The following is a 15,278-nucleotide window of genomic DNA, read 5'->3' as shown; positions in this document are numbered from 1 at the left end:
AGCCATTCCTGACAGCCCCAGCAAAGAAAGCCCACGTATTCTCGGAAATGGCAAGGATCCCTTGACAAAGCTGGTGGTCGACAACAACAGGGAGCTGGAAGGCGAACAGCGGAAGAATGTTATCCCTGAGCCCCAGCCTACTGCACGTCCCAAAAATCGCCTGCAGCCATTCGATTATGAGGATGGGATCTATATTGGGGGCTCAGTGGAGGAAAAGGACCCTGAGGATGATGTGTTCTTGGAGGAAGAGGACAACCTGGAGAACCAAATCGAAAGCAAGGAGACCAGCCGTAGGGGAGATGTGTTCAGTGAGTTCCACTTCCTTTCACTCTGATTATACTGTCGTGTTCCTATATCAAACTGGACAGCCACATGCCAGAATAAACAAACACCTATTATAAGGGCTTCATGATAATTATTATACTAGATTGTTTTACTTGGACATAGGTAGAAATAATTGCTTTTCAATTCCTTTTTTTCATATTAAATTGGGTCAGTCCCATATGGTATTAGTTTGTTAACGCAAATCAGAGAATTTTGCTTTTACAGTAATTTGGTCCTGCTGTGTCTTTCATTGCAATTCAACGTAGCTTTAATTTTTGAGAGGAATTTATCCAGTACTTTTAAGTTGACTTCAAATGAAAAATGAAAGATGAATCATCTGATAGAAGACATAAAGGTTGCTGGCTCACACTCTGGCCAGGAGACCCCTGGAGGTGGTATCACAGTTGGCTAAGCTCTACCAGCAATGGCTGAGGTGCTGTCAGCTGCTTCAGTATTATTATAGTTTACACAAAAGTTAATTACAGTCTTAAAAAAGGACAGTGTGAGTAGTACAACTCAATGCAATTTCTCACACAAGTATTCATATACTGGAGGCTGTGAGAGTCCCTAGGAGAGATATTCTATAGTTCAGTGACTTGCAAATAAATGTCTCCTGAGAGCTCAGGTCATTTATCACAGCTGTACAATGTTCTGTCTCTTCCTAAATTCCACATTTTAGTCCAGTACAAATTGTTACTGACCTTTACAGGTGTCCGAGCTCTTGGTTTCAGCTAAATGTACTCGTTCTTTCATAATTAAAGACACCACACTTGAGTTCAGACTTTTGGAAAACTTAACAGTTTGGCAGAGCATAAAGGCAATTTGTACTCTATCTCATCTTGGCTCTTTCAAACTATATTTGTAATCAGATCCTGACATCTGTTGAGACTTTGCTTAGCTTGGAAAACACTCAAAATTGAACTTGCTGGCTGGTATTTTATTTCAAGTATGGCATGCTATATTTGATGCTGTATGGAAATGTAGTGCAACAGAGAGCTTGTGGTTATCTAACATTATCAAGTAGAGAGCTGTGAAGCACTGCAAAGTAACACAGAGGTTGATTCCATGCTGAAGAGTAGAAAGATGTAAAAAACAACATTTTGACAGTGGGGTCCCTTCAGGTGTGATAGAAAAATAAGAGGGGAGCAGGAATATAAAACATAGGGGTGATAAAGAAAATAAAACAAGAGTTTGCAAGAAAAAGAAATCAGGGAGATGAATTTCAGGACAAGTGGAAAAAAGCTGTAAAATTATATCAATTGACCCCAAATGTCTTTCCTCTTCAGGATGGACTTAACTTGTCCTTTTTCCTATTTGTAACTCAAAGTTTTAACCCAGTTTCAACTCAAAGAGGAACTTGGTTTTTTATTAGTGAAGATTGTTTTATTTCTAAATTACAATTGTTGCAATATTTTTACAAATACAAATTCATGTTGTAGTGTAATGTGTGTTGCTTAAATATAAAGAAATTCATTTTAATATGAAACATTCTTGTTGACCTTAAAACTATGGCATTAAAACCATGGTACCTCCCTGTCAGACACTTTCTTTGAGGTCCTTGAACAAACATTGCCTTGTGGATGCTTACCCCAGTAGTTTGTCACCCCAGGGGGCCATAAAATGTATTATATTTTTGAAAAGTATAAAACCCACACTTAGATCAATGAAATACATTATTTTAAAACCTAACCCTTAAAGGAGGGTGTATATCCATGAGTACTCTGTTTCCTGTGTCAGATAAACACATTTTTGTCTGTTACTTATTTCTGTATTAGTTATTAACCTCTTGAAAGCGCTTGTCTGGACCACATTCCCCATAAAGCTGTGGGAAGTACTGTACCTGCTGCCTTCAGTCACCTGAGCAGTGCTGAAAGACAATAGTCCAGACAAGGGCCATTATTTTGTCTGAACCTGCTGCCCTCTTACACAGTCCTGAATCTTAAATGGTTCTTAAGTTAGAGGTCAATGTTAGAAGCCTGTTAATAAAAGTCCTCTCCAGGCTGATCTATCAGCCCGGAAAGACCTATAACTCTTGTAGGTCTTTTAAGTGTTCTGCCTGTGCTTTAGCTAAGACTCATAAAGTGCTCCTTGGCTCTTCTTTCCTTGGCATACTGTTAGAGCAATCCTGTGTGTCACTACAGCTGGATTTGTGAGCAGTAACTTATCTATTAAATGCCAGCTGCCAGAGGATGTCCATTCTCCCATGAGCACAGTCTCATTAGAGTGTCCTTCATTTCTGGGGATAGGAAGGGACAATATTTTTTCCAGATTTTTAACAATTGATGTCCAAATGTTGTCAACCCTCCCAATTACAGATAAATTATGAAAACCTCTTAATTAAAATCAAGCAGGAAAATTATATATTACGTTTGTGTTTTGTTATAAACCTTATACTGAGGCAAGTTTTGCAAAGCCCATTTCACCTAAAGTATAATTTTCAAAATACGTATTTGAGCAGAAGATCTATTTCAGTGATTTTGAAACAACTATCCCAAGTAAAGATATTTATTAAATCCATTAAAATGTTTAAACAGATTTCTGAGGAAAATTATTTTGAAAACCCTATTTGCCTATACCTTAGAATAATTCTACACAGACTGGTAGGGAAGGCTAGTTTATTTTTTCTGAATTTCAAAGGTGGAACTACAAGAGTTTGTTCTTATTATTCTTATGAGTTGGGAGTCCTTGTGCTTCATTCCTGCAGAAGTAGTTAAGCCTTTTAACCTAAGCTGGGAGGAAGCAATAACCTCCCAGAAACCCTTATGCACACAAATGCCTTTCACCTCTCCTCTCACTGAAAGAAGAGAACATGACAGAGAATCACTTTTCTTTTTTTTTGGCAATGCTTGGTATTACTTTACTTTTAATTTAATAAAATGCTTGAAAAAGAGAAGAAGTTCCCTAAAATTATTTTGAATTACATGAAGCCCTCACTGAAAAATGCAAGTATGTCTAAGTATTGTAATGCAATGTGTGGTACTGCATGTTTTGCTCTGTTGAGACTGGAGAAATGTAGTTCTTCAATTGAAATCCCAATAAAGCTATGGAAGATTTGAAAGGCATTATTCTGCAAGTGTTTATGGCAGTAAGAAGTTGTAAGACTAACATCTATTTTCATAGACAAGTCATTTCATTATGTGGTAGGCTTTGCATTTCTCTAGGCTGGGGAAGGAGGGGAAATTACATCAGTTTGCACTGTCCTGTTTTTATGCTCTAAAAACATACCTGCGAGTAATTTTCAGAGCCCAGTGGCTTTGCAGCCTCACCAAATTAGCCTCATTGCATTAACAAATAGCAACAGGAAGTGGGACAAAGTTGCTACATAGTTCCCCTTGAATTACACATTGATTTTACAATGCTTCCACCGCAATTAAATGGAAATGTTGAACATGCATATAATTTATGTCCTTGCAAATCAATCTCCAGCTCAATGTTAGTAAAACCAAAATGGTAATCTTTGATTTCAGATGGGACAGGAATGAATTACTACTTCTTGTGACTGACGGTGAGATTCCGGAGAGGATAGACACTTTTAAGTTTCTTGGCATAACAATCTCTTCCACTTTGAAATGGGAGACCAATGTACACCAGATAGTGAAGAAAGCCCATCAGAGACACTATTTTGCCAGGAAGCCACGGCCCATTTTTACAGGGCAACAATTGAGAAAGTATTCATTTTTTTTCTGTGATGGTCCGCTTTGGGAACTTAGCCACTCAGGAGAGGAAACAGCTGCACAGAGTGGTTCACACTGCTTCTAAAATAATTGTCCGTGACTTACTGTACCATCTGTTATTTCCGTATACGCAACATGGTTAAATGAAAAAACTCTGAAAACTATCAGTGACCTCTCCCACCCAGCTTTTCCCTTGTCTGAGCTCCTTCCCATAATCTGGCCATGAAATGACAAATTAGTCATTTGTAAAGGCTTTGTGTGTATCACAATACAGTGATTGCAGCAGTTGCGCTGTCAAGATTTCGAACTCCTAGATCAAGTCTACGTAAAAGCCATGTAGTGTTTAACCAATGTAAAATTTCTAGCTGAGAAACTGTGACACAATTGTCTCTGCCTGCAGTGTGATCATTATCATGTTTAGTCTGACAATGGGCTTGGAGTTTAGAATGCTTTTAAAAGCAAGAGGAGACAAGCCCTCTGCCATCAATCAGTTAGGACTTGGAATTTCACTTCAGGAAAATAGCCAGGCGGTGTGTGAGTACCCTAGGGATATAGTTTTTTGAGCACTTCATCAGCTGGGAGTCATGCAAGGATTTGGACCTTTTATTATCTCCCCCCAGAACAGCTGGAGAAAAAAAGCAGAGCAGACCCTCATTACAGAAAGTCTGTCATCAGCCTGGAAATCTGCTGCGATGTTTGTCCTGCACTAGTTTAGGTTCAATTAGCTAGGGCCTCAGTACATCTGGTGCCTTAGAGTGTTCACAAAGGGGAACGTTTGTTTTAGCAACTTTAAAGAACCTCGGAGACCATTTTCCACAGTCAAAATTTAATACTGGGCGTGTTAAAAGATAAATGACAGTTTGGCGAGTGCGAGCTTGCAGATTTAAATGAATTAAATCTGTTATCTTGTTTGAAGTGGATTTTTTTTAAATATGGAGAGCTTCCCAAATATACATTCCTTGAGGAAAGAACAGTGTTTGATCTCTTAATACAAAAAAAACACAGTTTTTAAGTCTGCATAACGCCAAATTGTACAATTAGGTCTAATCGTTCCTGTAGAGCACGTTTTTTTTCCTGTCGGCAAGGAAGACCGGGGAATAAAAATCACATCCTTTAAAAAAGCATGGAAACATTACAATAACCTGGGCTGCCAGATTTTATATTATTCACCATCACAATATAAATAAAACATTGTAAAATCATATCACAGGAATCGCTTTGTGATATAGACTCATTAATTCAATATAAATTATATACATTACTTGCATGTATTGTTTACAGACAGTTAATTCCTCTTTTCTGTTGGAAAAGAGTGCACTGTTGCATTACAGCTTCAGACAGTGACTTGTGCTGTTTCTTGCCCAGTCCCTGAGGAGTACAAGTCTGCGATTGGTCGTCTAACAGTGACGAAAGAAGCTCCTGCCGTGGTGCCTGGCCATGAGGGTACGGTATATCTATCTCTTCTCTCCAGATCAGCTCACAGACCCCTACTAAATCATTTTCTACAACCAAGCCATAACCTTGCCAATTAATTGGTACCTGTAAATAGGTACAAAGGCAAAAGAACCCAAAAGGACAATTCATTAGAACTATGGATTTCAATGTTCCAGCCAAACACATTTGAATAAAAATGAGAACATAAGTATTGTTTACAGAGGGGTACACTTATCCCATCTACTATGTTCACCTTACTAGGATCTGATACAAAAATGTTATCTAGCTCATTCTCGTAAGAAAGTGTCAGAAAGGCTGTTGGATTCCACAACACAGTTTAGCAGCTTATTCTAGATTCCCAAAGCCCATTGTTAGAAAGTGTCTCCTGATATCAGTTTTAAATGCATATAGTTTACGCTTGTGTTTCCTCTGATTCTTGTTTCACTGTTGAGACTGAAGTCATCAATAACAACAGCCTTTCTGACAGTTTCTTACAAGAATGAGTTAGATAAGTTTGATTTAAATTCTACACTTTTAAATATATATTCTAATTTTCTGTTTACCTTTTTATTTTACGTAAAGTATTTGCTCATTAAGTGCTATTTTCATGTTATTGTTTCGCTTCTTGGTGCATGTGAAATGCGAGCATTTGGAATTTAATGTATTAGTAATAGCTATTACGTTTTTATTTGTCAAAAAACACTGTTTCAGCTTTTCAGTTATGCAATTAACTATGCTGGAAAGATAACGTACTTGTACATTTAGCTTATGGTTGCATCCTTCAGAATTCATCATCGACTGTAGCTTTAACCAAGGAGCTTGTGAATGGATGCAGGACACTGAAGATGACTTTGACTGGAGTGTAGCAGACCATGATAATGGTAAGGTATAAACCAGAATGAAAGCTGTTACTTTTGCTTGCCATTGCATTAACCCATTGTTCTAGTAGCATACATGCAATACACAGTAAAAAAGTATTTTTATTGCTATTATTGCATATTTGTCACACTGGATGTTTTCAGAACTTTAGACAAAATCTAGTATTAGATAAAGGGAACCTGAGTGGATAAATGACACTTTGTTATTATTATTTAATTTATTTAATAAACAAAGTTATCCCACACATCCCTTGTGTGAAAATGTCATTGCCCCCTTACACTGAATAACTGGTTGCGCCACCTTTAGCTGCAATGACTGCAACCAAATGCTTCCTATAATTCTTTCACATTGCTGTGGAGGAATTTTACCCTACTCTTCCTCAAAGAACTGCTTTAATTCAGAAACACTGGTAGGTTGTCGAGCATGAACTGCTCGTTTCAGGTCCTGCCACAGCATCTCTATTGGGTTTAGGTCTGGACTTTGACTAGGCCACTCCAAAACCTTAATTTTGCTTCTTGTCAGCTATTCTGATGTGGACTTGCTTTTGTGTTTTGGATCATTGTCTTGCTGCATGACCCAACTTCAGTTTGGACATTCTCCCTAAGACTTTTCTGATACAGAGCAGAATTAATGGTTCCTTTAATTATGGCAAGTTGTCCAGCTTACACCACCACACTACCACCACCATGTTTGACTGTTGGTATAATGTTCGAATTGTGGAATGCTGAGTTTGCTTTATGCCAGACATAATGGGACCCATGTTGTCCAAAAAGTTCCACTTTTGACTCATGTGTCCATAGAACATTCTCCCAAAAGGCTTGGGGATCATCCAGGTGCTACTTGGCAAATGAGAGACAAGCATTTCTGTTCTTCTTGGTTAGCAGTAGTTTCTGAGTCATGAACACTGACCTTAGCTGAGGCAAGAGAGGCCTGCAGTTCTTTGGATGTTTTTTTAGGATCCTTTGTGACTTCCTGGATGATTTCACACTGCGCCCTTGGAGAAATTTTGGCAGGCCAACCGCTCCTGGGAAGATTCACTATTGTTCCAAGTGTCCTCTATTTGGAGATTATGTCTCTCACTCTGTTTGGTGGAGTCCCAGAGCCTTAGAAATTGCTTTGTAACCCTTTCCAGACTGATAGATATCAACAACCTTTTTTCTGATCTCTTCAGGAATTTCCTTTGACTGTGGCATAATTTGCTTGTTGAATCTTTGTGCTGGCAACTTGACTCTGATGGTAAGGGTCAAAATATATAGTTTATATTGAGCAGGGCTGGCTGTAATAAAGCCTGGCTGTGTTCAATCAGCTGACTCTAAATTATCCCTTTAATTGGGTTGATTTATCTACAGGGGGCAATTACTTTGTCACACAGTGCCAGTTGGTGTTGGATAACTTTGTTCATTAAATAAATTAAATAAGCAAAAAAAAAAGTGTTATTTTTTCACTCAGGTTCCCTTTATCTAATATTAGATTTTGGTTGAAGACCTGAAAAACATTCAGTGTAAAAAATTTGCAATAATAGAGGAAATCAATAAGGGGGCAAATACTTTTTGCACTGTAAACACATGAATGCTTTATTAAAGAAGTACGTTTCAGAGCAAAAATTGTATCATCATACAAAATACCATTCTTTCACTTTGTCTTCTTTTCAAATATTTTCACAACAATGACTCCATTGACCTTCAGATCATCAGGGCCTCCATTTTCTAGTTCTTTTGAAAACATTTTACAGCAGTCCTCTCCCCTTGGTTGCATGCTTATTAGGAATTGGATACTACATGGCCGTTCCGGGATTTGTTGGCGAGAGGAAAGACATTGGGCGCCTGAAACTCCTGCTGAGTGACTCTGCATCACAAAGTGGCTTCTGCTTGACTTTTAACTACCGATTGATCGGCGAGAGGATTGGCAAACTCAGAATCCTGCTGGATGACAGCGGCTCTCCTCTCTGGGAGCGGAGCAAGAGCAGAGACGAGAGCTGGCAAACGGAGCTTGTGACTGTGTCCTGGGGTGAAGCAGCTCCAGAACATGTTAGTATTCAAGCGGTACAAACACGATGTTGAAATATTGCCTTCCAGCCTGGGGAATCAGGATTTTTTAATCCCTTTCAGTTTTCTAGAAAATATCACATATGTAGTAATAATAATAATCTTTATTTTTGTTGTTGTACATTTCACAATGTTTCTTTTAGTCTTCTTTTATGCTAGTGACTTGTTTTTACTGGTCTTGTCTCATTCAGTTTTTTGTCCTTTCCCTTGTGATAAATACAGAAATATGGTCAGAGATAGGAGTAGCACCAGAGGCCTTGGTGTGTGCCTGGAAGTGTAACAATGGGTTCAATTAAGTCAACCTTTTTTATACATTTCTTCTTGCTTGTTCTGCAGGTTGTCTTTGAAGCTGAACGTGGAAAAGGAAAAGCTGGAGAGATTGGGCTGGATGATGTTGTTTTAACCTCTGGATCTTGTCAAGAAGATGACTCTGTTGTGTTTTAAGCCAATTTGCTCTTTGCGAAGGTGCAAGGCATGACGATCCATTAAGACAACACACCTCAAAGGCAGAACCTTCTTTTGAATGTTTCTGTCTTCAGAGTCTACAGTAATTAAAAAATGAACTAGAATGTTTACATGAATCCTCATTAAAGAAGAAAAATCTTTTGTGTTCTGTATTTCTAAACAGTTCCCTTTTGTAGCACATTCAAAAAACAAACCTCTGTAGTGTGTGTAGTTTTGCTTTTTTAATTATTTATAGTGTCTTAAAAGCAAATATCTGAAGACAAGTACAAGCTGGGGGTGGTTATGTGCATTTTTGCAGATTTAACACAATACTTGATCATATTCTGATGTTTTCCTATTGATCTCAGTCAAAATATTGATGTTTTGTAAGTTACGGTAGAGAATCACAACATAAGGAAACAAATGAACATACAGCTACACCTTTCAAAGAAATATGAGCATTGTTTTAATTTGGAGTTAATACGTTTGTTTAAATATAGGCATCTAGTTTTTTTTAAGAAAACATGGGGAATATTAGATATACAAACTAAAACAGTATGTTGGATTATTCTGGATTATTCTACTTTAAAAAACACTTCTGTTCCACAAATTAGGCAATGTTACAAAATTTACTGTACCACATTGTAGTGTGGAAAATATGGTTGGGTTAAAGAAGACAGCATTGATCAAACTGAATTATGTACACTAAAATGAACCTTCAAGTAATTCCACTGATCTTCTGCAATGTTCTCAAAATATATTGAATGACTCGTTCATCTTATGTTTTTAAAAAGTTTATTATCATTGTAACTATGTTTAACAGCTGTAAATTTTGCTTTATTATCCTAATAAATCTGTTTGTTTTTATACGTGTTGTGTATTATTTTAATGTCAGCAAAGAAAAATTAAAAGTGCAATGAAATCAATCTTTACAGTGTCAAGCTAAAGATCATGACCATATAGGACACAAACAGAACTTAACATTTATGGGATAATGTTTTAACTTGGATAATTAGAATACATTGATTAAGATAAGATCACTTTATTAGCCATATACAATTTCTTGCATTAGGAATTCATCTTTTTGCATACCCCAGCTTTTCTCCATGGAGACACAGACACACAGACAGGGAGAGAAGCTTGGGGTCAGAGCACAGGGTCAGCCATTGTACAGCGCCCCTAGAGCAGTTGGGGTTAAGGACCTTGCTCAGGGGCCTAACAGAGTAGGATTCCTCTGCCAGGCGTGGGATTCAAACCAGCAACCTTCCAGCCACAGGCACATATCCTTAGCCACAGTGCCACCACTCGGCCCAAAGTTGACACCATTATTTTCACAGAATTGTGTTTAATTGTCATACAGTCTCTGTGTGCCCTGCTGTTCACCAAGATGAAATAACAACTCCAGCTGATTTTTTTATTCTTTGGAGAGATGTGAGCAGACCAGCTTCCATCCATTTTCTAAGTGCCTTATCCAATACAGGGCCATGGGGGAGCCAGAGCTTATCCCAGCAAGCAACAGGCACAAGGTGGGATACACCGTGGCTGGGACACCAAACCCATATTAGGGCAGACAGATACAAACAGACACACACACAATAACATCAGTGCATGTTTTTACAGAAGCCAGTGTAATCGATACGCCCCTGCGTATATAACAGGGATCTCAGCCGCCCAGGCTGGGGGAGTTCTCCTTTAGCTCAGCTGGCAAATTCCCTGTTGTGTGGCGCCGGAGACCCAGGTTCGTGCCCAGGCATTGAGCGACGAATTGGCAGGGCAGGAGTGGTGAGGGGGGAAACCCAAAGACCTGTTACACCAACTAATCTACCGCCATGACTTTGGACTGTGGGAGGAAAGTGGGGCACTTTGAGAAAACCCATGCAAACATGGGGAGAGCATACAACCCCCAGGCAGTTATCACCCCAGGTCTGGAAGTGAACCCTGGGCCCCAGTACCACAAAGCAGCAATGCTGACCACTGGACCACTATGCCGCCCCTTCTTCCAGTAGCTATCAAAATTATTTTAAGTTACAAACAATATCCCCCCACCCTCCCAAAAAGGAAATATATACCATTTTATTTGTTCGAATTTAGTGTGAAACTTTCACCCTGCATTTTAGAAAGTTGTTGTGTAACATTATCAGGCCACTTCTTCATGCTGTGGCTGCTGACGTTATTGGGCATCCCACAGCAGGAAAGATCAGCCATTTATTTTTTAGCTGAACGTGATGACAGACACACCAAGGACCAGATGGGCAGGAAACCAAATAAAGATTAAGCAGGTATAATTGCATAAACAACTGAAAGTTACAGTGTAGTGACTGACATCTTCAAAATGTGGGACTATCTCAGGTTTCAGAGGTGTCATATGAAGAGCATCTTCTACTGATTGAGGAAAAAGTCTAATGCACTATAGGAAATGTGCTGCTAATGGGGGGAAAAATATATATCTTTTTTCATTGTCACTGAAACTCCACTATATTGTGTAAATGATAAAGTTATTAAATGGGGTTGTTACTTAGGGTATGCAGATCAGGGAGGTTAAGTTGTTGATGACGGAAATTTAATAAATGTGATTAGGCATAACAACTGATGAGTGCAGTTCTTCATTAGCTCTCTTTTAATCAGGATTAAAAATACCAGTAAGACAGGCTGCCTCTGTCACTAGAGAACCAATATCAAGACAACAAGGTTGTTAAACAGGATTAAAGACTGACAATGAGAAGTCAGGAGAGGGGAATAACCTACCCAGCTGTGTGATTGAAGCTGATATTTTGGCTTCTTTCAAGAAAAGACTGGATGAGATCCTTGGATCAATTAACTGAGTACCAAATAGGCTAGATGGGCACAAATGGCCACCTCTGTGTTGTAACAGTTCTGTGTTCTTATGTGTGGCCTTGCCTAGTCTGAGCTACTGCAGGAGATGTACTGTATAACGTGTCGACAGTTTTGTTGAGCCCTGTTTCTGATTGAGTTGCCAGACCTTTTGATACATTTTTGTGATAGAGTTCTGCCCTTTAATACATTTGGATTTATTTTATTTGCAATGAAATTGAGTGGTAAGGTCCCAGCAATATTAATAAAGTCTAGATTTACTACTTTTAAACCATTTGTGAAATACAGTATGGCCCCATGAAGCTGATGTTTTGAGCTAGTTTTTGATTCCACATTGCATTTAAGGAACAAGCCATGAAAAGCCCAGAACTCATCTCATCACTAACAGTGAGCGATGCTGTACACGCACTTATAAAAGTAAACACAGCAGAATTCTGAAGTCCAGTTAGCAACATAACAGGACCAACGGATGGTATATTTTCAAAACCAGAATAACCACCTTGCTTTTAGGAGAGACTGGCCTGTGTGAAACAGACGTCGATGCTAAGAAACAAGCTCGGAAGCGACCCTAATCAATCTGTTAGAATTTATTGTTCCTTACAGTGCTGGGGCCACAATAAATCCCCTCAGAAAACTCAAGTTTCTTGGAAAAATCAAAGTAATGACTGTAGCAGATGCCAGGTATGGTGAATATTATCCCATATGTCAGAGGCAAAGGATTAAATCTTCCTACTATAATCTGAAGCACTGAAAAAATTGACTTTACAATTGCATTTCTAATTATTCTTTTTAATATTTGAAAGTGATATTCACTTTAGAACTTTCCTTTAGCATCTGTAAAACGTTTACTCAAAAGTAAACATTCAAAACATTCAGCAGCTATTTAAAAGGCGAGGTATAAAGGTACTCTCAGGGAGCAGTGAGTGTGTGTTCTCCATTGGCGTATATTGTTGTATCATATATTTTTTGGAGGGGAGATACTTTCCGTAAGACTCTTGTACCATTCTTCAATCCAAAAACAAATTTAAAGCACATTCAAGTTTTCATAATTCCTGGAAACTGTAACTTAGGCTTAGGTCTGATGGTTATAATGGCTGCCCTTTTACCATTTTTGCTACGTTTTCAATCACACTGTGATGTATCTACTGTACATGCTTCTTTTTAAGCTGACCTGCAAAACTAATTTAGATTAATGAAGTTAAGTAAGCTTTCACACTTGATATCCATAAATTCAGGCAAGTATCATACAGTCTGGGAAGGTGATCCATTATTGTTAACTGAGCACCGACTCCTGGGCAGCTCTGTGGAAAAACCTGCATTGTTCTTGGCCAGACAGGAAGGAAGAGACCCTGTGATCGTGGTTGTGCTGAGCTGAGGGAAATAGGCTGCTGAGTGGTAACGGTCTCGAGCAAAACTCAAGATGATTTACCACTTGGACTACAATGCTAATTTACTCTTTTTTTTTCTTCTCATCTTACCTCCTTACAAGTATTCTTTGTAGTTGTTTGTAGACCTCAAAACAGCAAGTTGTAACAGCGGCAGGTTTATTGGATCAGAGGGAATGGATACTACTGTATATGCTTTCCATGACATCATAGGAGGATGACTAATGGGACTTGAAACATATGACATAATGTAAATATAGAGGAATTTAGTTCCATACTTGGTTTTGAATGTAAGAACCCTAAATCTTTTAAAGTTGAAGCTAATTAAAAACACAATGTTCATAACATCTTATAATTAATAAGAAAATGAAAGAGAAAGTTCAACTGAAATTCCTTTTAGGCCATGGGTTTGGCAATTTAAGTAGAGTAGAGTAGTAGAGTTTTTCCTACATCTCCTTTAACAGAACCTTGTTTAATTACGTTTGGGAAACTGCTGCTAAGACTTAAGAAATTCTTTAAAAACCTGAATTACAGTATCATTAGTGCAATCTGCTGGAAATATCTTACTCAAAGGTGTTATGAAAATCAAGAAACATAGTAAGCCCAGTAACAGAACCTAATAAAGAGCTGTACATACTTTCACTGTTCAATTCTTTTGTGATAATGTTTTTTCTGATGCTCTTGCATCCATCCATTTCTAACCACTTCTCCACACACAGACACAAACACACACATTCACAACAGGGCATATTTTTCCCACAAGCCAGTTGACATACCAGTACGTTTTTGGACTCTGGGAAGAAACCGGGGAGCCAGGTGGAAACACATTGAGAACATAAACCTTCCATGCATATAGCACCCCAGGAATGGAACCCAGGGGCCCAGTTCTGTGAGGACACAATTCTAAGCACTGTGCCACTGTGCTGCCTGTTGCTTTTTCAGATAAAACAAAAAAAGCATTAAAGACATTCCTAGGTATCAATTACAGCTGTCACTGGCAGGATTAAAGGAGAAAAAAGCACATTTTTGAACATGAAATGTATTATCTCTGTTGCAGGGGTTGGGAACGAATACTCGCCAAAGTTGAAAGATCTGTAGCTTTCGTTTCCCATTAATCATATAATTAAATTATTAATTTAATTATATGCTGCCTTCACACTGCCTTTAATTGAGTTTTTCCAGAAACATACATATTATTATAAAATAATCTTATTTTCAATTTTCATGGGCTGTCTTAAACTCCAAGGGCATTTATTACACACATTTGTAATGGATCAGAACCTTTGGGAGGCCATTAGTTTATTGTGTATACTGGAGAACAAGAAAAAGTTGCGAAGGTAGAGTCATGAGACTTGTACTACTTTGGCATGGTGAGTCAGGCTGTGCAGCAAACATCAGTGAACATCAGTGAATGGTTTGCTTTCCTAGGAGCCCACACATTTGTTGTGAAATTATTGGTTTCTGAACTCAGCCTAGCCAAATGTGCAGTGCATATATATACCCTACGCATACTGTTGCTTCTAGTTTTTAAAAATCAAAATGATGCTAGCTGACCTTTACTGTTGTAATCTCTGTTGTCGCTTATTACTGACAGCCTGCAGACAATCTTTAGGGGGGAAAATGATTCTCATGTCCCACTAAATTGCCAGTCTCTGACAGTGTGGGAACCTATTTAAGTTTATTTACATAGTGCACTGTGGAGACACTTCAGTACGGGGATGTGCATTTAAAACTGAAAATGGAAAGCACTTTTTTATAGTGCTGTGGGTGCCTGAAACTCCGGCCGTGTTGTCGAAGCCAATATCCTGTTTAATACCCTGGGTTCTTTCACAAAATGGATGGATGACATCCTCTGGTCAATTAGCCACTGAATCCCAGATGAGATGGATGGGACGAATGGCCTCCACTTGTAAATGTCCTGGAGGTGAACAGCTTTTATCGTTGAACATTGAAAACATTTTTTCACGATGAAAATTATTATTAATTGTCACCACTTACTACTTACTACTTACTACTTACTAGAGTTATTATACATACTCTAGGTATGTTGACATGAGGTATGGTTAGTATGTACTGTGTATTGTCATTATAACCTTTGAACAATAAACATAAAGAGCTAAATAGACTGTAAACATTTTTCACAGTGCTATCTATATATGATTATATAACAGTTGAACAGAAACCAAATGTGTGTAATTTTAGATACCCCGCCGACCCAGCACTATCGAAACCAGAAACCATAGCATCATATGCTATACATA

General features: G+C 38.3%; 1 protein-coding gene and 1 long non-coding RNA gene across 7 annotated transcripts in view; one reads left to right on the top strand and one right to left on the bottom strand.

Annotated features, from left to right (window-relative positions):
• egfl6 (EGF-like-domain, multiple 6) overlaps positions 1-9,669 on the top strand; it is a 103,706-nt gene extending 94,037 nt beyond the window's left edge. For all 6 annotated transcript variants that reach the window (XM_088609710.1, XM_088609693.1, XM_088609702.1 and 3 more), the window contains 5 exons: positions 3-308; positions 5,364-5,441; positions 6,218-6,313; positions 8,076-8,338; positions 8,693-9,669. In XM_088609710.1, coding sequence (XP_088465836.1) covers positions 3-308; positions 5,364-5,441; positions 6,218-6,313; positions 8,076-8,338; positions 8,693-8,800 — 851 coding nt within the window. In that variant the 3' untranslated portion in view covers positions 8,801-9,669. The remainder of the gene's footprint in view (positions 1-2; positions 309-5,363; positions 5,442-6,217; positions 6,314-8,075; positions 8,339-8,692) is intronic.
• The window catches only part of LOC148676617 (uncharacterized), a 38,904-nt gene that overhangs the window by 23,036 nt on the left and 590 nt on the right, over positions 1-15,278 (bottom strand). The gene's annotated exons all lie outside the window — the stretch shown is intronic.

This window comes from Lepisosteus platostomus, chromosome 2 (genome assembly GCF_059453375.1).
Source record: "Lepisosteus platostomus isolate fLepPlt1 chromosome 2, fLepPlt1.hap1, whole genome shotgun sequence".
Taxonomy (NCBI): Eukaryota; Metazoa; Chordata; class Actinopteri; order Semionotiformes; family Lepisosteidae; genus Lepisosteus; species Lepisosteus platostomus.
Note: the sequence above shows the minus strand (reverse complement) of the source record. Positions and strands in the feature narration are given on the sequence as shown.